Genomic DNA, 19,738 nt, shown 5'->3' on the forward strand with positions numbered 1-19,738 from the left:
GTGATATGACACAACCACAAAGCTTTTTGATCCAAGGCCTGAAGTTCCATGTAGAGTATATTCTGCCTAGTCAAAATGACGTGGTAGCATGTCAAATTAATTTCAATATTTGACCTTGTGAATTTATCCTGCAAAAATTGCTATTTCCACTCCAATTTGTTTAAAGTTGTCTTCACGTTGATATTATTAAGTTCTTAAAAAATAACATTAATTAAGATAGGATGAGAGTAGTCTATTCCGGTTGCTCCTTTTCCCCGGCCCCCTGGAGCATTTTCATGCGTATCCTGACAAATATTTGAAATACATGATGGCCTTAATACTTCGTGCAGATCCTTGAAAAGTTGCCCAAATGCTGCTTCAAATATAATGGTGATATTTTTGCAGAAACATGTAGATTTTTGTAGATCTTGTCACCCAATATGGTGAAATTTGAGCTAAGGTTTCTCCTCCACTTGGAAGAAAACAGATATTCGACTTGCGTTGACAGTTTATGAAGCACGATCTATGATACTAAAATACTTGTTTTGCTGTTACAACTGATATCTTTATGATAAGAATGATGCCTATTGGCCAGCAACTCCTGGATGTAATACTGACATTCTTTTGAATTTCAGCTTCTGCGATGCATGGCTTACTGGTGTGAAGGGATCAAATTTGGTTGTCGCAAGCACTACGGGAAACGGCTACTTTGCCGAGTGTCAAAAACACTCGGCAAAGCTCCAAAAACACTCGGCAAAGGCTTTACCGAGTGTTGCACTCGGCAAAGGACACACGGAAGAGAAAATGTCGGCAAAGGGGACTTTGCCGAGTGCATTTCGTCGGGATGTAATGATATCACATGGGGAAGCTGTGATAAAAATCTGACGAGATTTCGTGAAAGTTAAAACATACGATGCTTACAAATTGAAAGTTGTCCAAAGAGATGTATGATTTTATATGAAACCCGATTAGGTGTTAAGCATCGTAGATGTCAAACTTTCATAAAATCTTATACAAATTTTATCACAGTGTCCTCACATGATAACATGACCTCTCGACAAGTTTCATAATTTTCCGACCAAATTTGCCTTTTATACAATTTAAACACGACTTGAACACAATTTAGTCGCCATGTTTCGTGAATAGTAGGTTTGAAATTTGTGGTCTTTTCTTCGATAAGGCCTCAAAGCATGCTCATTAACATGAATAACAATTTTTCATTCGTTTTTTCCACTATTTGACCACGCAGTTCAAATTTGAGTTATTCAAGAAATTCAATAAAATGAAATAAATTGTTAAAATATAGCAAACACTTCGATAAATGAACCTATAAATGAACCTAAATTATATATCTTGTTGAGGAGAATGTAGGATGGCAATAGAAAAAATTTTAGACAAAATAAAGAAAAAAAATATGTATATTTTGCCGAGTGTCTTGCCTAGACACTCGGCAAAACGACTCTTTGCCGAGTGTCTTGGACTAGGCACTCGGCAAAGACTCATGCCGTTAACTACCGTCACGTCCTGGTATGCTTTTGCCGAGTGTCATCCTTTGCCGATTGCTCAACACTCGGCAAAAAATTCTTTGCCGAGTGTTTTATTGTGCCGAGTGGGCAAAGGATGAATTTACTGTGTGTTTTCCTTTGCCGAGAGCCTGATGTTTTGCGCTTGGCAAATCTCTGGACACTCGGCAAAGTCCTCGTTTCCGGTAGTGAAGGGTCAGGAGAAGCACAATGACAAAGCCAAGACAAATAAAAAACGTCTACTGATGACAAGCCCAACAGAATAGCAAATAAATACTGGAGCTTAAGATGAACCCATAATCTATGCTTATTTTGCTGCTTCTGCAGGGATTCTTCCTACTAGGTCTTTATTTTTAAATATGAACATCTATCAGTATCTTGGGTCTTACGTTATGACACCCTGCAGGCCTTTAGTGCCCTGTCTTGGTTTTCCCTTAATATTGGATCTCTCTTCATGATTTCTCCAGTGATGCTTTGCAAAACCTGCCTGTTTGAGCTAAGATTTCTCCTTCACTTTGAACAAACTAATGGACTTGGCCTTAACAGAGCACGATCTATGATAATCAACTAATTGTTTTGCTGTTACAATTGATATTTGCTGATAAGAATGGTGCCTAGTAAAATTTGAGCACCATCAAAACTAATGTTCCTGCATGTTTATCTTCTAATGGGTTTCATTTTGATCTGTATCTGGCATCTGGTCCCTTTCCAGTAGTGTCCCTTTACTGCATGTTGTGCACGTGGATAGAAATATTTCACCCTCAAAAGTACTGTTCCTTGTTTTGTTTCTACAATTGAGTGGGCAAGCAGAAATAAAAGAGATGTCATGCATGTTCTGTCATCTCAGGAATGCAGAATCTGAACTTGGAAGTTGGAACAGAGGCATCGACTCAGAGAAAACGTGGAATGCGGTGAGATCTAAAATTGCAGGATCTAATTGTGATATTGTCTTCGTTCAGGAAACCAGAAGAGAAGCTTTTGACATGAGTTACATGAGGAAGTTCTGGTTGCTTCAGTTTGATTCTTTTGTGCATTTCCATTCAATGCAGATTCTGGTATTACAGGTTTGAAAAACTCATGCTTTGCAGGACAGCAGATAGTGTTTCAGAATGCGTATGCGTAATCCATGGAATTTCAGAGCGCATGCAGGAGTATCCATTCACTTTACATTTACAGGACAAGCTGGGACTGGTCGCGATAGTAACTCCCAAGTCACTGACGACGATCACATTCACATCCGGAGAACTCAGCTTAGCTTACACAACATTAGCAGATGCAACTCTAAAGTAATGGTCAGAATCGTTAAATGCAGAACAACCCTGACTAAACCCTCATCCCAAGAGTGCTAGACTTCACGAAGCACCTCTCCGCCGCGCAGCGTGCCGGGTGCGCGTTCCGCTGCATTTGGCCCTTGTTCATCCCCGGCGGCGGCCGTGGTGGCTCGATCACCTGTATCGTGCGCCGCCGCTTCGCGTCCTCGGCCTCCTGGTACCGCTCGTGGAGCTTGCGCTTCGTGGCCTCCATCTTCTCCTCCTCCTCGGCGGCGCTGCTGACGACGGCGGGCGGCGTCTTCTTCGGCTGCGCCGGGACAACGGCTGGAGCTCCCATGTTCGCTGATGGCTTCGCGTTGCTTGTGCCGACGATCGGGGCCCCCTTCTTGGACTCCGCCGTGCTGATACGGCGGCAGCTGCTGGAGACGGTTGACTTCCTTGGACGAGGCGGCTCTTCCGGGATCTTCTTCGCGGTTGTGTTGGAGTCAGCCATGGGCGCTGTCTCGTCCCTGAGAGGCGGCGGCGGAGTAGATGAGAGTCCGTCCAGCACGTCCATGGCTGCCTTGGCCCTGGCAAGCTCGGCCTTGACGCCCGCCCTCCACCCGCGCACGACGTCGCGCGCGAGCTCACGGACCCGCTCCGACGGGTGGTCCTTCATCAGCGCGCCGACGGCGCCGACCAGATCGCCGGACGCCAGCTCGATCTTCTCGGGGGACACGGCCCGCAGCGTGGCGAGCGACCCCGCCATGGCCTCGTCCAGCAGCTCGCAGAAGCCCTCCACCTTCTCATCGTCGTCCGCGGCGTCGCAGAGCAGCTCGACGATCCGGGCCCTGGCGCTCCGGAACTCGTCGCGGGAGAGGACGCCGCCAGCGCCGGCGCCCTCGATGGCGGCGTCGATGAGCGGGAACGCCGCCAGGAAGGGCTTCGAGCGGCGGAGCGCCATGCCGCCGGCTAACGCGAGATCGAGTTGCTGTCTGGATGGATCTGATGGAAGAGACGGCAAGAAGGGAGCGAGATGGCGAGAAGGTGTCAGGGCGCTCCGATCCTCGCTGGATTTATGATGGCCGGCAGCTGTTGGAGCGCCGAGACCGAGACGCAGTCGAGGCGCGTAAGCTTGACGCTCGCGCCAGCTTTTTCTCCCGGCAAATTTCGTGTCGGTGAGGTGAATTTTTCTTTTTAGTCAGACGGGGAACCGTGCCATGTGGAATTGGAGTTTTAGAGAAAAAAATTTCTCAAGTAGAACTAGAGGAAATTCGGATTGGCAGAACCCCATCCCGTGTTCGTCGCCAATCCCACCCACTCCCCATTCCCCCCAGCTCAAGCACTTCCGCCTCCCCTGTTGTTTCACAGAGAGAGCTGAAGCAGAGAAGCTTCGAGAACCTAGGGTTTACCTGCTCGATCCCATATGGCCGTCGCCGACTCGGCCCCCCCCCCCCCCCCCCCCCGTCGCCGCGGCGTCGCTGGACCGCCGCCGCCGTCATGTGCCTGTGGCTCGCGGCCGCGGCCGCCACGGAAATTGGGCAATTCGCCTGCGGCGCCGGCGCTTGCTGCCCCGTGGTCGCCGCGGCGTCCAAGCTCAACGCTGCCGCCTTGCTCGCCTTCGTGTTCGTCAGCGGTCAGCCCTGCTGCTCATGATTCGCACGGGCGGCTCCTGCAACAGAAAGAGAAGAAGGTACACCCAAGATCAGTGCCTTTTGGATCCAATTTTACACGTGCGGCGCTGCAATTTATTTATTTTCAGTTTCTACTGGTATGTACAAATGCGCTGCTCTGCGTGATTCCAGTTCGTGATGAGCATGCCGTTTGCAATTGACCAATTGAACATGCTGGTGCTCATTGCGTTCAGGCCAGGCGCCTGCTCTGGCCGTCCTCCCGTCGAGTTCGGGTGGTCTGGGCCGTGCTGGCCCCCGTATCCGCAACCGCCGCCGGCGTCTTCTTTCTTTTCCCTTTCCCCGGGTCGTCGTCTCGTGGACTCGCACCGCACACCAGCCCTAACCCTAGCCGCATCCGCAACCGCCGCGTCCGTGGAGATGAAGGCCCTCACCGGCTTCTTGGAGTTGTCCCCCCCTCCGCCACCAGCAAAGCAGTCGTTGCTCTCGCGCCTCGCGCGGCTGTGGCGCCGGTGCTTCGTCCGGTTCGATCCCTACTCCATCCCCTTCGATCAGCCGCTGAGTAGGGAACAGATGGAGCTGCTTGCACGGTAACCCCTCGCTCCATCCGTTTTTCTTTTTCCTGTTTTCGATTCCGATTTCGATTGCGCATATTACAATTCAATGCCGTTCTATTCTATTTATTCAGACATAGACGGCCGGGCTACTTCAAGCGATTAGCTATGGATCGCGAGCTTACCATGGATTGCCTGCACCACTACAACCTTTAACCATCCGGTTCGTGATCTATCCTACCATAGATCCTACCCCGCATGTGCATAAAATGGATGAATGTGTGACAAACTGCAATTCTGAATCTGGTTTTATACCATAATAAAGTAGCAATATAGCAATAGAAAATAAAATGAATCTCTCTCTCTCTCTCTCTCTCTCACACACACACACACACAAAAAAAAAACTAATCCATTTGTTAATTTCTTCAGTATTCCATATTTGACACAAGTAGTGGCAGATTATCCTAAAAATAAAAATAATAGATACCAACATTTCAACGGCTACGCACGCGAAGTGTCAAATAATTTTTTGCCTAAACAGTGGGCCTTTCATTTTGGAAAATAGGAAAATGAGTCTACTATGTGCCTATGTCTCCTCTCCAGGTATATTGTGGTTAGTTAATTAGCTCCAGGCATGATTCGTGGTATGCATCCACGCACAACACAGGTTCCATTTACCCCTACACTGGGTAGGGCGGTCGATGCATCCATACCAATTAGAGGTCTGCAGCCTGTCTCCTGATTAAGGTTGCAGCAGATATACTGATTATGGTAGCACTGTGTATTGATTATGGGCGCAGCTTGTGCACTGATTAGGTGCCAAAGCATCTAAATTGATCAAGGCCCTAACTTGTGTTAGGATCACAAGTATAATGATTAACTTGTGTACTGATTAGGATCACAAGTATAATGATTAACCTGTGTACTGATTAGGATCACACGTATACCGATTAGGGTTCAACACCAATTTTGATTAGTGGTCGATGCAACCCATTAATCTAGTGTTTGGTACTGTTTTTGCCCTGCTACACTTGCCAATTTCCTTACCTCGTGAATGATTGGATTGGTCCGAGTCAGGGCAATGAGCCTGCTCCAGGCAAGGTGTACCGGAATCCCCATTTTCACAATGGCAGTTGCTGGAATCATGGGAACTTCGTGGCTCCTAAGAAGCGCTCTGGTTGGTTCTCATTCCTTCCTGCTCCAAGGACTCTCTTCTTCTTCGAGCTTGCTGATACAAATGATTTCGATGGCGTCGTCACATGCACCCCCCTAGGTATGCTCTACTTCTTTCTTGATGCATCTTCTCTCTTGTTTCTCTTATATACAACACACCTATCTCAGTATGTACTCGTTGGAAGAAGAACGTTACAATTGTGATCTGATCTGTTTACACTTTTTATATTATTATATAAACAAACCTCATTAGTACCTTTGCGGTTACATTCTAATGCTTTCTGTATAAATTAATTTTTGCTTGGCTTCCTTTTGCAAGACTTGCTACAGTCGCTTTGATGTTCCACATCCTGGCATACAGAAGATATTTGCGTGTGGACATAAGCATGTGAAGGAAGTCTGTGAAATGTGCTATCTTCATGTGGAAATGTGCTACAGTCGCTTGGTTACATTCTAATGATCCGGTTTCCATGTACTGAGTTAATTTGAAGCTATAAATTATCCAAGTTGCTATGTAACTTGGAAAACTGTTATGCTTTTGCTGGAGACGTGGAAAAATTTCAAACTTTTCTATGCCTGCACTTTTGTTTTGTGTGATACTAGGAAATATGCCCGAGAGGATTCTCCATTTTGTTAAGCCACTCCTGACCATGTCCTAAGATCATGAAATCTATACGACATGAATTGTGTCATGAAAATTTGATTGCTATCTATCCGCCTTCGTGTGATTGAGATGAGATTTTTTGTCGCGTCACCGCAGCGCAGGCGCAGGATCGCTTTCTCGACGGTTTTGGTTGGGCGGGCCGCAGGCGCAGGACGGTCAAGCGTGTGGCGCGAGCTTGGCAGGAACGGCGGTAGGCGCAGCGGCAGCACAGCCGTGCGCCGTGGGTGCCACAGGTGATGCTCTCTCTCGCCACATCTTGTGTAGCTTGTGGCTGCGAGTTTTTCTAGCGGATAACACGTGTGGTGGGACAGGCCTAGACAAGCCGTGCGTGCGCTAGGTGTTCCGGAAACCTGTTTCGTGAACGTTACCCGGATCTTAGATGGTCACAGGTCTGGTTCCGGTCGTGTTTGGCTCCCTTTTCTCAAATTTTCAACAACTCGTGCCTTCTGAATTCTAACATGATCGTGCTGACCAGTAAAATCCCAACAGAGCAAGGAAAACCCAGCTGAAACCAGTGGATGTCAAGGCAGGAAGTAGGTTGTTACCACTGGGGGTCTGAAAACCATTCGTAAAACGAAAAGGGAGTCACAGTTGCAGAAGATTTTTCCTTTGGTCCTTGGTAACTTACAGTGATACTGATACGCGACAGGTTTTACTAGAATTCAAGAAAGGTAGAAGAACAATGTCACTGTTGCAGAAGATTGGTTTGGTCAGTTTATTCGCTGGTGATAGCCTGACAGGACAAGTCGAAATGGATGAACAAAATAGCGGCCGCAAATTGCTCGGTAGCCTACAAAAAGTACATCAACATCTGCTTACACGGACAAATACAACTAAAGCACTAGGTATGAAGTCACTGACAGGACAGCTCTGGCTACAAAAGTACATGCATCCCGATGCAGTTTGAATCAACCAGATTATTCAGCAACTAACAGCTACATGAAACTACTCCCCTTCATTTCTTCCTGAGCTTCGTCTTCATCCTCTCAACCGCGGCCCTCAGCGTATCTTCATCCTTGCAGAAGGTGAACCTCACCAGCTTCTTCCCCTCCGGGTTGAGATAAAACACGCTTGATGGTATGACAACAACGCCGACTTCACGAATCAAATACTCACACAACTCTGTCATTGTCGAAACCGAATGGTGTGTGATCGACCATGATGAACCCAGCAGGTTCCGCTTGATGGGTAAACGATAAACCCAGCAACCTTTAGTCCTTCCAATAGTATAGCTTTCTTTGCGTTATAGTCCCTCCTCAGCTCCTCATAATAGCTATCTGGTGCTCTCAGAGCTGCCGCTGCCGCTGCTTGCATTGGTGTGCAGGTGGCAAATGTTAGGAATGAATGTGCTTGCCTTAGACCCCATGTCAGATGTGGTGATGTGATTGCCCAACCGATCTTCCATCCTGTTAGAGAGAATGTCTTCCCCAGAGAGTTCATGGTCACTGTTCTTTCATACATGCCGTGAATAGAAGCCGTCGATATGTGATCAGCCTCAAATGCCAACTTGTCATAGACCTCATCAGAAAACAGTAGTACATCATTTTTCTTGCAGAGGGTGGCAATAAATTCTAGTTCCTCACTTTTCAACATTTTTCTAGTAGGATTATGTGGTGTGTTTATCATTATTGCTCTGGTGTTCTTGGAGACCGCGGCCTTTAGCTCTTCAAGTGGTACTGCCAAATCCGGAGCACGGAGGGTAATGGCCTTTACATTGGCACCAGCCATTGATAGTGTAGCCTCATATGAATCGTCGAATGGAGCAAACAATATCACCTCATCACCGGGGTTGATCAGACCCAATATTGTTGCAGCTATAGCTTCTGTGAACCCTGATGTAACAGTAACTTGTTTCTCAGGATCGACTTGCAATCCACTGTCCTTTAAAAACCTTTCAGCAATAGCCAAGTTCAGTTCAGGCACACCATATCCTCTGGCATACTGATTCTTCCCAGCATTGATAGCTTGAATAGCAGCCTCTTTCACAAAGTCTGGGCCATCAAAATTTGGAAAGCCCTGGCCAAGGTTTATCGCTCCGTGCTTGATGGCAAGCATGCTCATTTGTGTGGAGATCGTTGTTTTGAACTTCTCCAACCTCTTTGAGACCTACAAGGGAGAAACCAAAATGGTTTTATTTTGCAAGCTCAAGGTTCTCTGGATGCAATAAAATTATGCATTATGGATAAAGTTCCAAAAGGACAACTAGGTCATGTCAGCTCTCAGCTGGATTTTGACATATTGGATAACTGATAAGAGATAAAGGTTCTGTCATTGTTTGCTGTTTGTTTGGATAACTCAATGGAAAATGTTATTATGTTGCACACTCCTAAAAGATCAAATTTGATTTGTTTGGAGCTCCAGATACTGGTTCATTATTAACACAGGAGCAAATCCATACTACTAGATTCCTCCAGGCACAAGAAGGACAAGAGTATACATACTTTATACCTTATCGATATGAACGAATCATGGTTCAAGATTAAGTTGCACTAGTTCAAGATGAAGTTGCACTAAGTCAAACATATAAATCTTAGTCAGACGAGCCAAAATACTATAGTGCACTTTAACCCCCAACTAAAATAAACATACTCCCTCCGTATAGATTTTACATGACGTTTAGGATATGATTGTGCATACCAAGGAGTGATTAATTAGGGTGTAGTTTTTCCTGTTTGCCCTTATTAAATAGGGCTGCGGGTGTTCTGTGGACATGAAAAGAATTCAGCGCGATTGGTTGTTGCAGCGTTTCCTGAGTCCAGCTGAGACTGAGAGTTCTCAGGTTCGAGTCCTCGCGAGTGCATTTTTTTTTGCTGCGTTCCCAATTTTGCATGGCGCGTTGGAGGCTTGCATGGCCCTGTAGCGGACGTGCACGCGAGGTTGGCGCGTTGGCGCCCAAGTTTTCCCGGTCGTGGTAGTTTACCACCGCGTTGGTGCTCGGTTTTTCTGGTGCCGCGCTTGCATGCGTCCCTCGCGGTAGTGAGCCGCTCTTTTTTTTTTTTTTTGCTCGCGCGCAGGCTGGCCGCCAAATTTTGCTAGGCACGCACGCTGGCCGCGTCTTTTTTTGCCACGCGCGCAAGCTGGCCGCGTTTCTTTTTTTGCCAGGCATGTGACGCTTGAGTTCCTATTTAAAGCTCCCGTGCAGCTTCTACTACCGGTGCAAACTACAAACAACCAGCGTCACGGACTCACACACACACATGGCCATTCCATTTGATCTAAACGAGCTTCCGTGCAGCTTCTACTACCGGTGCAAACTACAAACAGCCAGCGTCACGGATTCACACACACACATGGCCATTCCATTTGATCTAAACGAGCTTCCGTGCAGCTTCTACTACCGGTGCAAACTACAAACAGCCAGCGTCACATACTCACACACACACTTGATCATTCCATTTGATCTAAACGAGCTTCCGGTTGAAGAAGAAGACAGCCAGCGGGTGGAGGATGCCGACGAGCTCGACGATAACTTCCAGCGGGTGGAGGATGCCGACGAGCTCGACGACGACGATTTGCCGGTGGAGGATACCGACGAGCTCGATGTCGACATCGACGATTTGCCGGTGGACGATGAGCTCGACGAAAACGATTTGCCAGTGAAAAATGGCAACAGTAACTTGCCATTTCTTTCCTGTTTGTTGTGCCATTACTAATGTTTGGTTGTATTCATACTCCATTGTTCCTTTTGATAGGATTTGATTTGAACTTGCTATTAGACGAGTTTGGCGCGGTTGATTTTGATTTCGTACAAAATCTTGCTGGTAAGATTGAGTGCTTCCTTGCTTTTAGTACTTCACACATCTTGTATTGTTGGATTGAGTATGTTTGTTTTTTTAACAAGTAGAACATGCTGTGGAGGCTCCCGTTGAAGAACAAGTTGAAGAACCTGACCGAAGGAAGAAGAAACAAACGTATGAAGGGCTCCGAAAACAAGTTTATCAAGCTTTGTTGGCTAGAAGCAAGAATGGGAGACTAGGCAAGAAGGATACTAAAATTGTTGCTGATCAAGTTGGTGTTCACATACGGGGAGTTCAGCGTTTATGGAAGCGAGGTAAAACGCAACTTGCAAACTCTGTTCCGGTTGTGTTTTGTAGTCTAAAGAAGGGTAGAGTTGGCCGTAAGGTAATCCCTGTTGATTTGGAAGTATTGTGCAACATTCCTCTAAAGGAAAGAATGACCATAGAGGATATATGTGCCAAACTTAACATAAGCAAGTGGAAGATTCAAAAGTATTTGAAAAAAAAGGTTTGCTTAGGCACCACTCTAGTAGCATCAAACCATACCTCACTGAAGCTAACAAGAACTCTAGATTAAAGTGGTGTGTTGACATGATTAAGAGGGATTTGCTTGCTGATCCAAGGTTTAAGGATTTATTTGACTTTATGTTCATTGATGAAAAATGGTTCTACCTCTCTCAAAAATCTGAAAAATATTATTTGCTACCCGAAGAAGATGATCCCCATCGGACTTGTAAGAACAATAATTACATCCCTGGACTCATGTTCTTGTGTGTTTGTGCTCGGCTAAGGTTTAGAGATGGGAATTGTATTTTTGATGGTCGGGTTGGTTGTTTTCCACTTGTTACTTATGAACCGGCTATTAGAGGTAATCAGAGAAACGGCTGTGTCCGTGGAGATATGGTTATGAAGCCCATAACTTCGATCACAAGAGACGTGATTAGAGATTTCGTGATCAACAAAGTTTGTCTGCCATTCGAGCTAAATGGCCAAGAGAAGATGTGGGCAAACCAATATTCATTCAACAAGATAATGTACCTTCCCATTTGAAATTGGATGATCCAGTTTTTTATGAGGCTGCTAAGCAAGAAGGATTCGATATTCGCCTAATTTGTCAACCACCCAATTCTCCGGATTTCAACATTCTTGACTTGGGTTTTTTTTCCAGCTATCCAAGCAATTCAATACAAGAAGAATATAAGAACAATATAAGCTCTAGTTCCAGCAGTGCAAGAGGTAATTTGATTAAATTGTTCACACATGTTTTATTGTTTCATTTTTTCTTGAACAACAAATTTGCTCATTGATTCATTTGTTGCACATTTGTTTTGTAGGCATTCATGGAGTATTCAGTACACAAAGAAAACCGAATGTTTCTAACATTACAAAGTGTTTTGATGGAAGCTATGAAGGTGAAAGAATGCAGCAAGTTCAAAATCCCTCACATGCAAAAAGAAATATTAGAAAGAGAAGATCGGCTGCCAACTTCTATCCCTTGTGATCCATCTTTGCTAGATGAAGCCGAGGCTACTCTTGCTGCAGCAAACAATTAGAATTATCCTAGTTAGCTTAATCAGTAGATGAGCATGGTTGTAACAATTAGAACTAAAGCTATTTATCTTACCGGTGCTTTGGTATGGTCCTTCCCGGCAGCTAGCTCACGCTCGCACTTCTCGTTGAGCATCTTGAGCACGTGTGCAGGTAACATGAGAGTATTGCCGTGCATCACGATATTGTTGAGGTCGGGAATGAGAAGCTCGCAATCGAACTCGTTGAGGCCGTAAATCATGGCGCCGAGTCTGTATTCCGCGTGGACGAGACCGCAGCGAGAGCATGGCCATCTCCGTGAGTGCGCACGATTCCATGCTTGGCGGTCCTCATGGATGAGATGACAGCGAGCATATAAAAAAAAGCCTGGCGGCAAGGAATCCAGCACCATTGTCTCCGAGTCCGGCAACTCCGGCGTGATGGAGTCCGACGCCATCTGCAAGTCAGGCACCGCCTCCATCTCCGAGTCCGGCGTGAGCTCCTGCAACTCCGGCGTGACAACCTCCTCCGGCTCCTGCGAATCTGGTGCGAGGAGCTCTTGCAACTCCGACGTGATGACCTCCTCCGGCTGCTGCGAGTCCGGCGTGGCGAGCTCCAAGGTTGGGAGCGGCGGGAGTGGAAGGTGAGTTGAGCAAGAAGGCAAGCTAGCCAGGAAGGTGGAGATCGATTAAAGAGGCGCGGCATGTGAGCTAGGAAGGTGGAGCTAGCCAGGAAGGTGTGCGAGCGTTTCATTAACTCATCCCGAACCACGAAGCGTTTCATGCCGTTGTGGGAGGGCAAAAAAGGAAAAAACAACAGGTGGAAGAGAACTACGACATCCTTTGCCAAAAACGCTTCGTTCGCCAGGACGTCATGTAAAAGCTATACGGAGGGAGTAAGAGATCATTTTCAAGGTTAGAGACAAGGAGAATCACAGCCCACAACCTAAGGACAGATCACTTGATATTTTTTGCATTAGTAAATTACTTTAAATTAGCTCAGGACACTTCGGCAGAGGATCGGACACAAAGGTCAGTGCCTGATCAAACACAGCCACACTTAAGCTATCTCATTTCAACCTGTTCTTCTTTCTTGTTGAGTGATTGTTTCAGTACAAACTACGCAGGATTTCAAGCAAGTCAAAGATTTTTCAAGATGAGGTGAACAACGGTGATACATGTTGTCAAAAGACAATGTGCCAAAAAAGCTCCACAGTGAAGCTGAAAATATTCAGCATGACTTAACTAGTCAGGTTATATTCAGACAGATGGCAGCATTAGTGTAAAAATCTCCAAACAGTCAGATAGTAGGTTTTTAGTCAAGGACCTTAGACAAAAGATCAACCGGGGTTAAAGTCTGAATGTCTATGATTTGCATAATCCTGCCATTTCACACCCAGCATGTAGTCATATAGAGATAAGCTGGTTTTTTTTAACATGATGAAACAGGAAAGTAACATCCACTGCTCAAGACGGCAACATTCTTTTTTACATTTATTGGCATACATAACTGAATTACACAACAGGGGAGTGTTGATAAAGGAATAATATACCGAAAGAAACAGAACTACTACGAAATTCTACCACCAGATGGGCCGTACATAGTGAATGGGCATAACATTACACAACTGGGCATATCAAGTAAGAAAAGGCCAGCTCTTGATGTTCCACCCCGCTGGAACTCAACGTACTTGATGCTTTTGTCTGCTGTGGAGTATAGGATAGCTTTTGAGGCTTTGGACTCGCAGGATCTCAGCTACATGGACTTACCTTCTCCAGATGAATGGAAATGGCAGATCTTCTTTGCGAAATATTCAAGCCTTTCTATGATGCCACAAATGTGGTTTTAGGTTCACTCTACCCAACCAGCCACCAATATTTTCATGTTCTTTGGACGGTAAAAGAAAGGATAGAGAATGAGGCTTCAAATGACGATCAATCCATCGTAGCAATGGCCGTTAAAATGAAGGAAAAGTTTCAGACATATTGGGACTTACCATATCTGCAAATTTGTGTGCCTGTTGTTCTAGATCCTAGATTTAAGTTCAACTTCGTGGCCTTTCGCTTGGATGCTGGTTTTGGCAACAAAGGTCCCTCATACACTGCAAAAGTGAAGTCAACGGTGAATGATCTATTTTCTGCATATTCATCTCAGACACCTAATTCCAACAGCAACTGTCAGCCACAATCCAGTGCCGAGACTATTGATGAAGATAACCCCTGGGCAGACTGGGAACAACACCTTATGGCACAGAGGAGGAGTGCAGTAAAAAATGAGCTAGAAGTATATTTGCAAGATGATCTCTTTCCCCAGCAAAAGAATTTTGATATCCTGCAGTGGTGTATGTTGCATTCCACTAAATATCCTACACTTTCACGTTTGGCAAGGGATGTATTCGCAGCACCTGCAACAACTGTTGCTTCTGAGTCCACATTCTCTACTGGTGGGAGAGTGATTAGCGAGTATAGAAGTCGGCTGACGAGCAAGAATGTAGAAGCATTAATATGCCTGCAGGACTGGTTGAGAGCGGAAGGTACACATTTATGTTAATTGTACTTAATGATATGCTTGTTCAAGTAATTGTGTCATGCTAAAAGATGTTCATCGGTTCCTCTTATTTCAGGCTGTACCAACTTCAAGATGCAGAAGATATTGACAATGACGAGGATCAGTATTATAAAGGCACTGCATGAAGTAAAACTCTTTTCATGGTGAGCTGTGACTACTCTTGCGTTGAACGCCTTGCTATATATATATCTGCATTATTTTCCAGCAGCAACTCGGTGAGAATCACCTCTGAATATTAATCAGCTTCTTGTGAGAATCACCTCTGAATATCTGGTTTCACATATGCATATTTGCATTGCATTTTGCAATCAGAGTTTGCCACTTCATGCATTGCTGTTTTGAAACAGAGCTCTCAATTCAGAATAAATATGTTTTGCCAATTAACATGTTTGGATTAGTTTGGTTACTTTACTGTACATCTATTTGTTTAGTGTTTTCATGTTGATATGATCTCTACTCCATATTTGAAGAAAGGATGTGGTTGAAGGAAGGAGGAAGAACGGCTGTTGTGATTTCTGTATTGAGTTAGAATAAAGGATGTGCTCTCTACTCCAGATTTGAAGAAAGGATGTGCTTGAAGGAGGAGATTTGCAGTTCTACTCACAGTTTTTTTCTAATTAAAATTCCATGCGAGATAGTGAGTTGCTTAGAGAAGCTAATGATCATGTTCTTCACAAACAATGTAATATATCCTGAATTCATGTATGAATTAATTTGGAGAGAACTATACGAGGATTCTTAATGTTACTGTCCTTTTATCAATTGTTTTTCCAATATTTTATTTTTCCTTTTTTAGCAATACCAACTCTTTCTCCTGTCAAACAAAGGATCAATGAGCAGACTGCAAGCAGGCATTGGGTCAGCTGTGCTTTGCATGCGGGCCATGCGGGTCTCCCAGTCCTGCCACCACGCCCACGAAGTACATATCAGCGGCATAGCTTAGAGCCTTAGATTAGTGGACAGCCGCAGACCCGCAAAATAAATTTAACCTGCAATCCTAGTTGGGCAGGCCGCAGGCACAGGACGGTCAAGCGTGTGGCGCGAGCTTGACAGGAACTGCGGTAGGCGCAGCGAGAGCGCAGCCGTGCGCCGTGGGTGCCACAGGTGATGCTCTCTCTCGCCACATCTTGTGTGGCTTGCGGATAGCACGTGTGGTAGGACAGCCGTTTGGAACAGGATGCACGGGAATGAGAACCGGGCTTTTAGATCTAACGGTGCTCCAAACATAGCGCCGTTCTGCTGGGCGGTTGCTCCACATGAGCGTGCGTTGGTTCTACTCTTTTGCCAATCATAGGGCTCCTATGATAGGAGGGAGTAAGTGTGCTTTGATGCCGGGCGCCATCCCGGCCGATGTCGCCAAGAGGCAGAGCTGTCAGTGGGCGCTGCTGCTGTGGTGAAGCTCCAGGCCGCGTGCTCCATGCAGATGGCGCTGAGCTTCCGGAACTCTTGTTGCTTCAACGTACTGAGACGCAGTGTCGCCAACAATTCAAGCGCACGGCACTCGTGTCCAGTCAAGCGGTATGAATGAAGCAGCTGGTGTAGTTTGTGTCTGCCAGGCGTGCAGCTGGTTTCACACATAGCGACTCTGTTGGCAGCCACAGGGTGCTGACCCATGCAAGGCACGGTCGGTTGGGATGTAGGAATGATCTGACCAAGGTCGTGTAATGCGGTCTCTATTTCATCCGTTTCATTACATTGTGTATAGAGTCTTAATGCGGTTCTGACCTTAGCAATCTGATGCCAAGGTTCTATTTTAGGCTGGCCGCACCGCATCTTTACTCACTTCAGCTGTTCAGCATATAGCCCGGAACACAATGCTGTTCTATTTCTGTTATTTCCTCCAAGTCAAGTGCATCAATCAATTCCTCGCCTTGTGCAATTAGGAAAATTCTCATCTTTTTACAAGAAATTCCAAGAACATTTAACAAGTGCAAACGGCTGAAAGAACCAAGAACAATAACCACTCTCCTTAGCAACAGCAACAAGAGTTAACTGTAGTTGATGGAAACCAATAATGAACATAATAGCATAAGGATACTCATCCATATTTACTTTCTTTAGGCCATTAGCATCACCTTTCATGTTACCTACTCCATCATATCCTTGCCTAGGAACCATTGAAAAGCTCAAATTGTACATGATGGGTATTTTGTCAATTTGAGTGTCAAAGCAGAGGTAGTGTCTTCAACATGTGCAAGAGCCCAATAAATCTTACAACTGCCCTTCCTTTATTATCAACATAATGTACGCAAACAGCTATCTGTTCATTCTGGTAAACATCACTGGACTCATCAGCCAGTGTTGCAAAATAGTCACTATCAAGATCTTCAAGGACTAGTTTGTAGTCTTTGGCCAGAACATCTGATGAGCTCATGTTGTATACTTGTATGTGTCATCGATCTTAGATTACAGCTTGGTGGAGCATTAATTCTTTAGAACCACACTGACCTTTTCAAAATTTCCTGCAAGACAATTTAAAAGCTCAAGGAAATTTCGTTTATTTAGTGAGTCTTCACCTTCACCATGCCCTTTAAATGCCTACTTTTCCGAACCATGCGTGTCATGGGATCATGCATATGGCCCTTTGGCCTCTTGCATGTTCTATAGCAGGTAGCCAAGTAGCAACCACTCTTTTGTAAAAACTTAGATGGTGTTGCATTATTGGTAGCATTGACTTTATCATGATCTCTTGGTGGTTGGTTATTGTAGCTCGAGACTTTAAGTCTCATGAGGTGCTTCGCTCGTTCATAACTAGTCTGTAGTAGTTTTATCATGTGATAACTAGTACCAGCCATAAGAAATTGAAATCGGCAGTAGTCTGGCTACCTAGTGCATATATAAACCTAGGGAAAAGTCCATTTTACACCTTTAATCTATTGCAAAAGTCTAATTTTCAATCCACAATTACAAACAAGACACTAAAGGCCATCCAACTAACGAAATCGGACAAATTTGCTCATTTGGGTGGTTTTCCATTTTACGAAAATATAGAAAAATATTATTTAAACTTATAAATTCATAACTAATTCTTTTTAAATTAGAAAGCATGATTAAATTCTACTAAAAGTTAGTTTGCTTCGATGTTATTTCTGTATGTGCACGCCGGGTAAGTATATTTGCAGCTCATGCCATCGCTTTAGAGCTTATGATCACATCAAAACCTAGGACAAACTAGGTAGTTAAGTGCTGGGAAAACAAGAGGAGAAATTTTAAATTGATTCATTTTCAGTGTTACCACAATGTTTGACCCAACATGACAGTAGGCCATAACGATCATGATCTCAATTCTAGTCTTAGTTTATATTGCTATATCAGGAACATATTACCAAATGCCAAGAAATCGGCAATTTGGAATATTCAAGCACGATACTAACCTTTCCATTTCTCAACAGAGCAAGCGAGAGCAAATTTCCAATGGCCTGCATAATTCAAATGTAGTACATGTCAAAAGCTGTTGAACTACTATATAAGACATGAGTCCTGAAAGTAGTAGATGCTGTAGTTGTGGTGTGAAGAAAAAAAATACTTGAATCTCTCCAGGCATGTTTCGAGTAATAATATCTCTTGTCATCAACTGAAAGCTGAGTACATCAACTGTTTTATGTTGATGTAAGCAGTACTCAGCTTTCACCCAGTATGTGAGCATTTGCGTTTGTACTATATTTCTGAAAAAAAAAGATAATAACATTAATAACAGCAAGTCCTCCATGGATTAAATACATTTTCCCTAGTATCTTGATAGGAACAATGGAAATATCCTAACCCACATCCCTAAAACACTTCCACACAAAGGAAACGAACTGTCAACCCAAAAAACAGCTGTAAACCCAAGAATTGAACTTTCACTACGAGAATTTAAACTTTGCTCATATGTAAGAAACAAAGTTTCATCAAACTATACAATATTGTTTTTCTCACTCTTGGTCGTGGCAACGCGCGTGGCAGCTCTTCACGGACTTGGGGTGATGTGGAGGCGCTCAAGAAGAAGATGAAAGACGAATAGGCCACGGTAGCTTATTGATTGATGCTGGAAGGCCTAGTGGCCTGCCCTAGCTCCTGCTGACTGCAGCGGCAGGATATAGACTTCCTGATTGGTTTTGTTTAAAAAGCCATGGGCAATCGATTTCCTGTAAACGCAGAATCGGATGATTTTTTAGAGACCAGGGTTTTCAGTTTTTAGTTTGTTAGACCAAAAAACTGATTTTGGGAATCTATCCAGTTCCCCTGAGACCAGTGTGATTCCAGACACAAAGCTGAAAGAAAGCCCCATGCCGCAGGCGGCGCCGAGGAACATCGCGATGGCGTCGCGTGGCTGGCTCGCTCTGATCTGCGCGGGCTTCGTGTGGCTCCTGAACTCGTTGCTTTTCGCCGCGGGGGTCGCCGTCCTGGTCATAGCGCGCGCCGCCTGCGGCGCCAGGTGCCCCGGCGTCCTGGTCCTCGCGGCGATGTCGGTCGCCGTCGCTGCGCTCGCCCTCGCGCTCGCCAGCTCCGTCGCCATGCTGCTGCTGTGCCAGTGCGTGCTGGACCCCGGCGCCAGGGAGCACATGGTACGTCCAATCCTACTGCCTTTCGGATCGATCGCCGGCGCCAATCCGACAGGATCGTTCGCCGTTCGTGTTTTTTTTTAATTTTTTCTTTCCTCAAACTGTTTTACTTGGTCCATGCGTGCCAGGCGGCGGCAACTCGGGAAGCTCTGGATGTCGGCAGCACCGTCGTCCAACTTGGGGAGCTGGCTGCTGCGGCTTTCCTCTCCATTGGGATTCTTGCCTTGGCCGTGAAGGTGTACCCGCCTCTCAAGGGGTACGAAAGAATCTGCTCTGCAGCCCTGGACGCGGCGGCCTGCTTATCAGCCCTCTCAAAATGCTAACTAAAATATTCAATTGACTGCTCAAAAATGAAAGTAGAGACTGAGGATGGCAAATCAAGGTTGCAATAGTTTTTTAGAGGTTTGGAGCGTAACTATATGGACCTTTTAAAGGTCACTCTTATTTTGTTTATATGGGAAAAAGAAGAATACTTATTGAAATTTTTACAAATGAGCCCTTTGGGGAGCTCATCCATGACCATAAGAAACAATCGTTTTCGAAACAATGTATGCTAATGCATGTATGCAGTGAAGAATTTGTGGTAT

The 19,738-nt window shown here is 45.2% G+C and overlaps 1 protein-coding gene and 1 pseudogene across 1 annotated transcript; both read right to left on the minus strand.

Moving 5' to 3' along the window:
• Positions 1-2,825: 2,825 nt before the first annotated feature.
• LOC112898271 (probable mediator of RNA polymerase II transcription subunit 26c) lies at positions 2,826-3,716 on the minus strand. Its single transcript, XM_025966626.1, has 2 exons — positions 3,096-3,716; positions 2,826-3,038 (listed from the first exon to the last, which is right to left on the minus strand). The coding sequence occupies exons 1-2, from the start codon at positions 3,714-3,716 to the stop codon at positions 2,826-2,828; spliced, it is 834 nt and encodes a 277-aa protein (XP_025822411.1).
• Positions 3,717-7,730: 4,014 nt separating this feature from the next.
• On the minus strand, positions 7,731-8,920 carry LOC112896186 (annotated as a pseudogene).
• Between the last annotated feature and the right edge of the window lie 10,818 nt (positions 8,921-19,738).

This window comes from Panicum hallii, chromosome 6 (genome assembly GCF_002211085.1).
Source record: "Panicum hallii strain FIL2 chromosome 6, PHallii_v3.1, whole genome shotgun sequence".
In the NCBI taxonomy this organism is placed as follows: domain Eukaryota; kingdom Viridiplantae; phylum Streptophyta; class Magnoliopsida; order Poales; family Poaceae; genus Panicum; species Panicum hallii.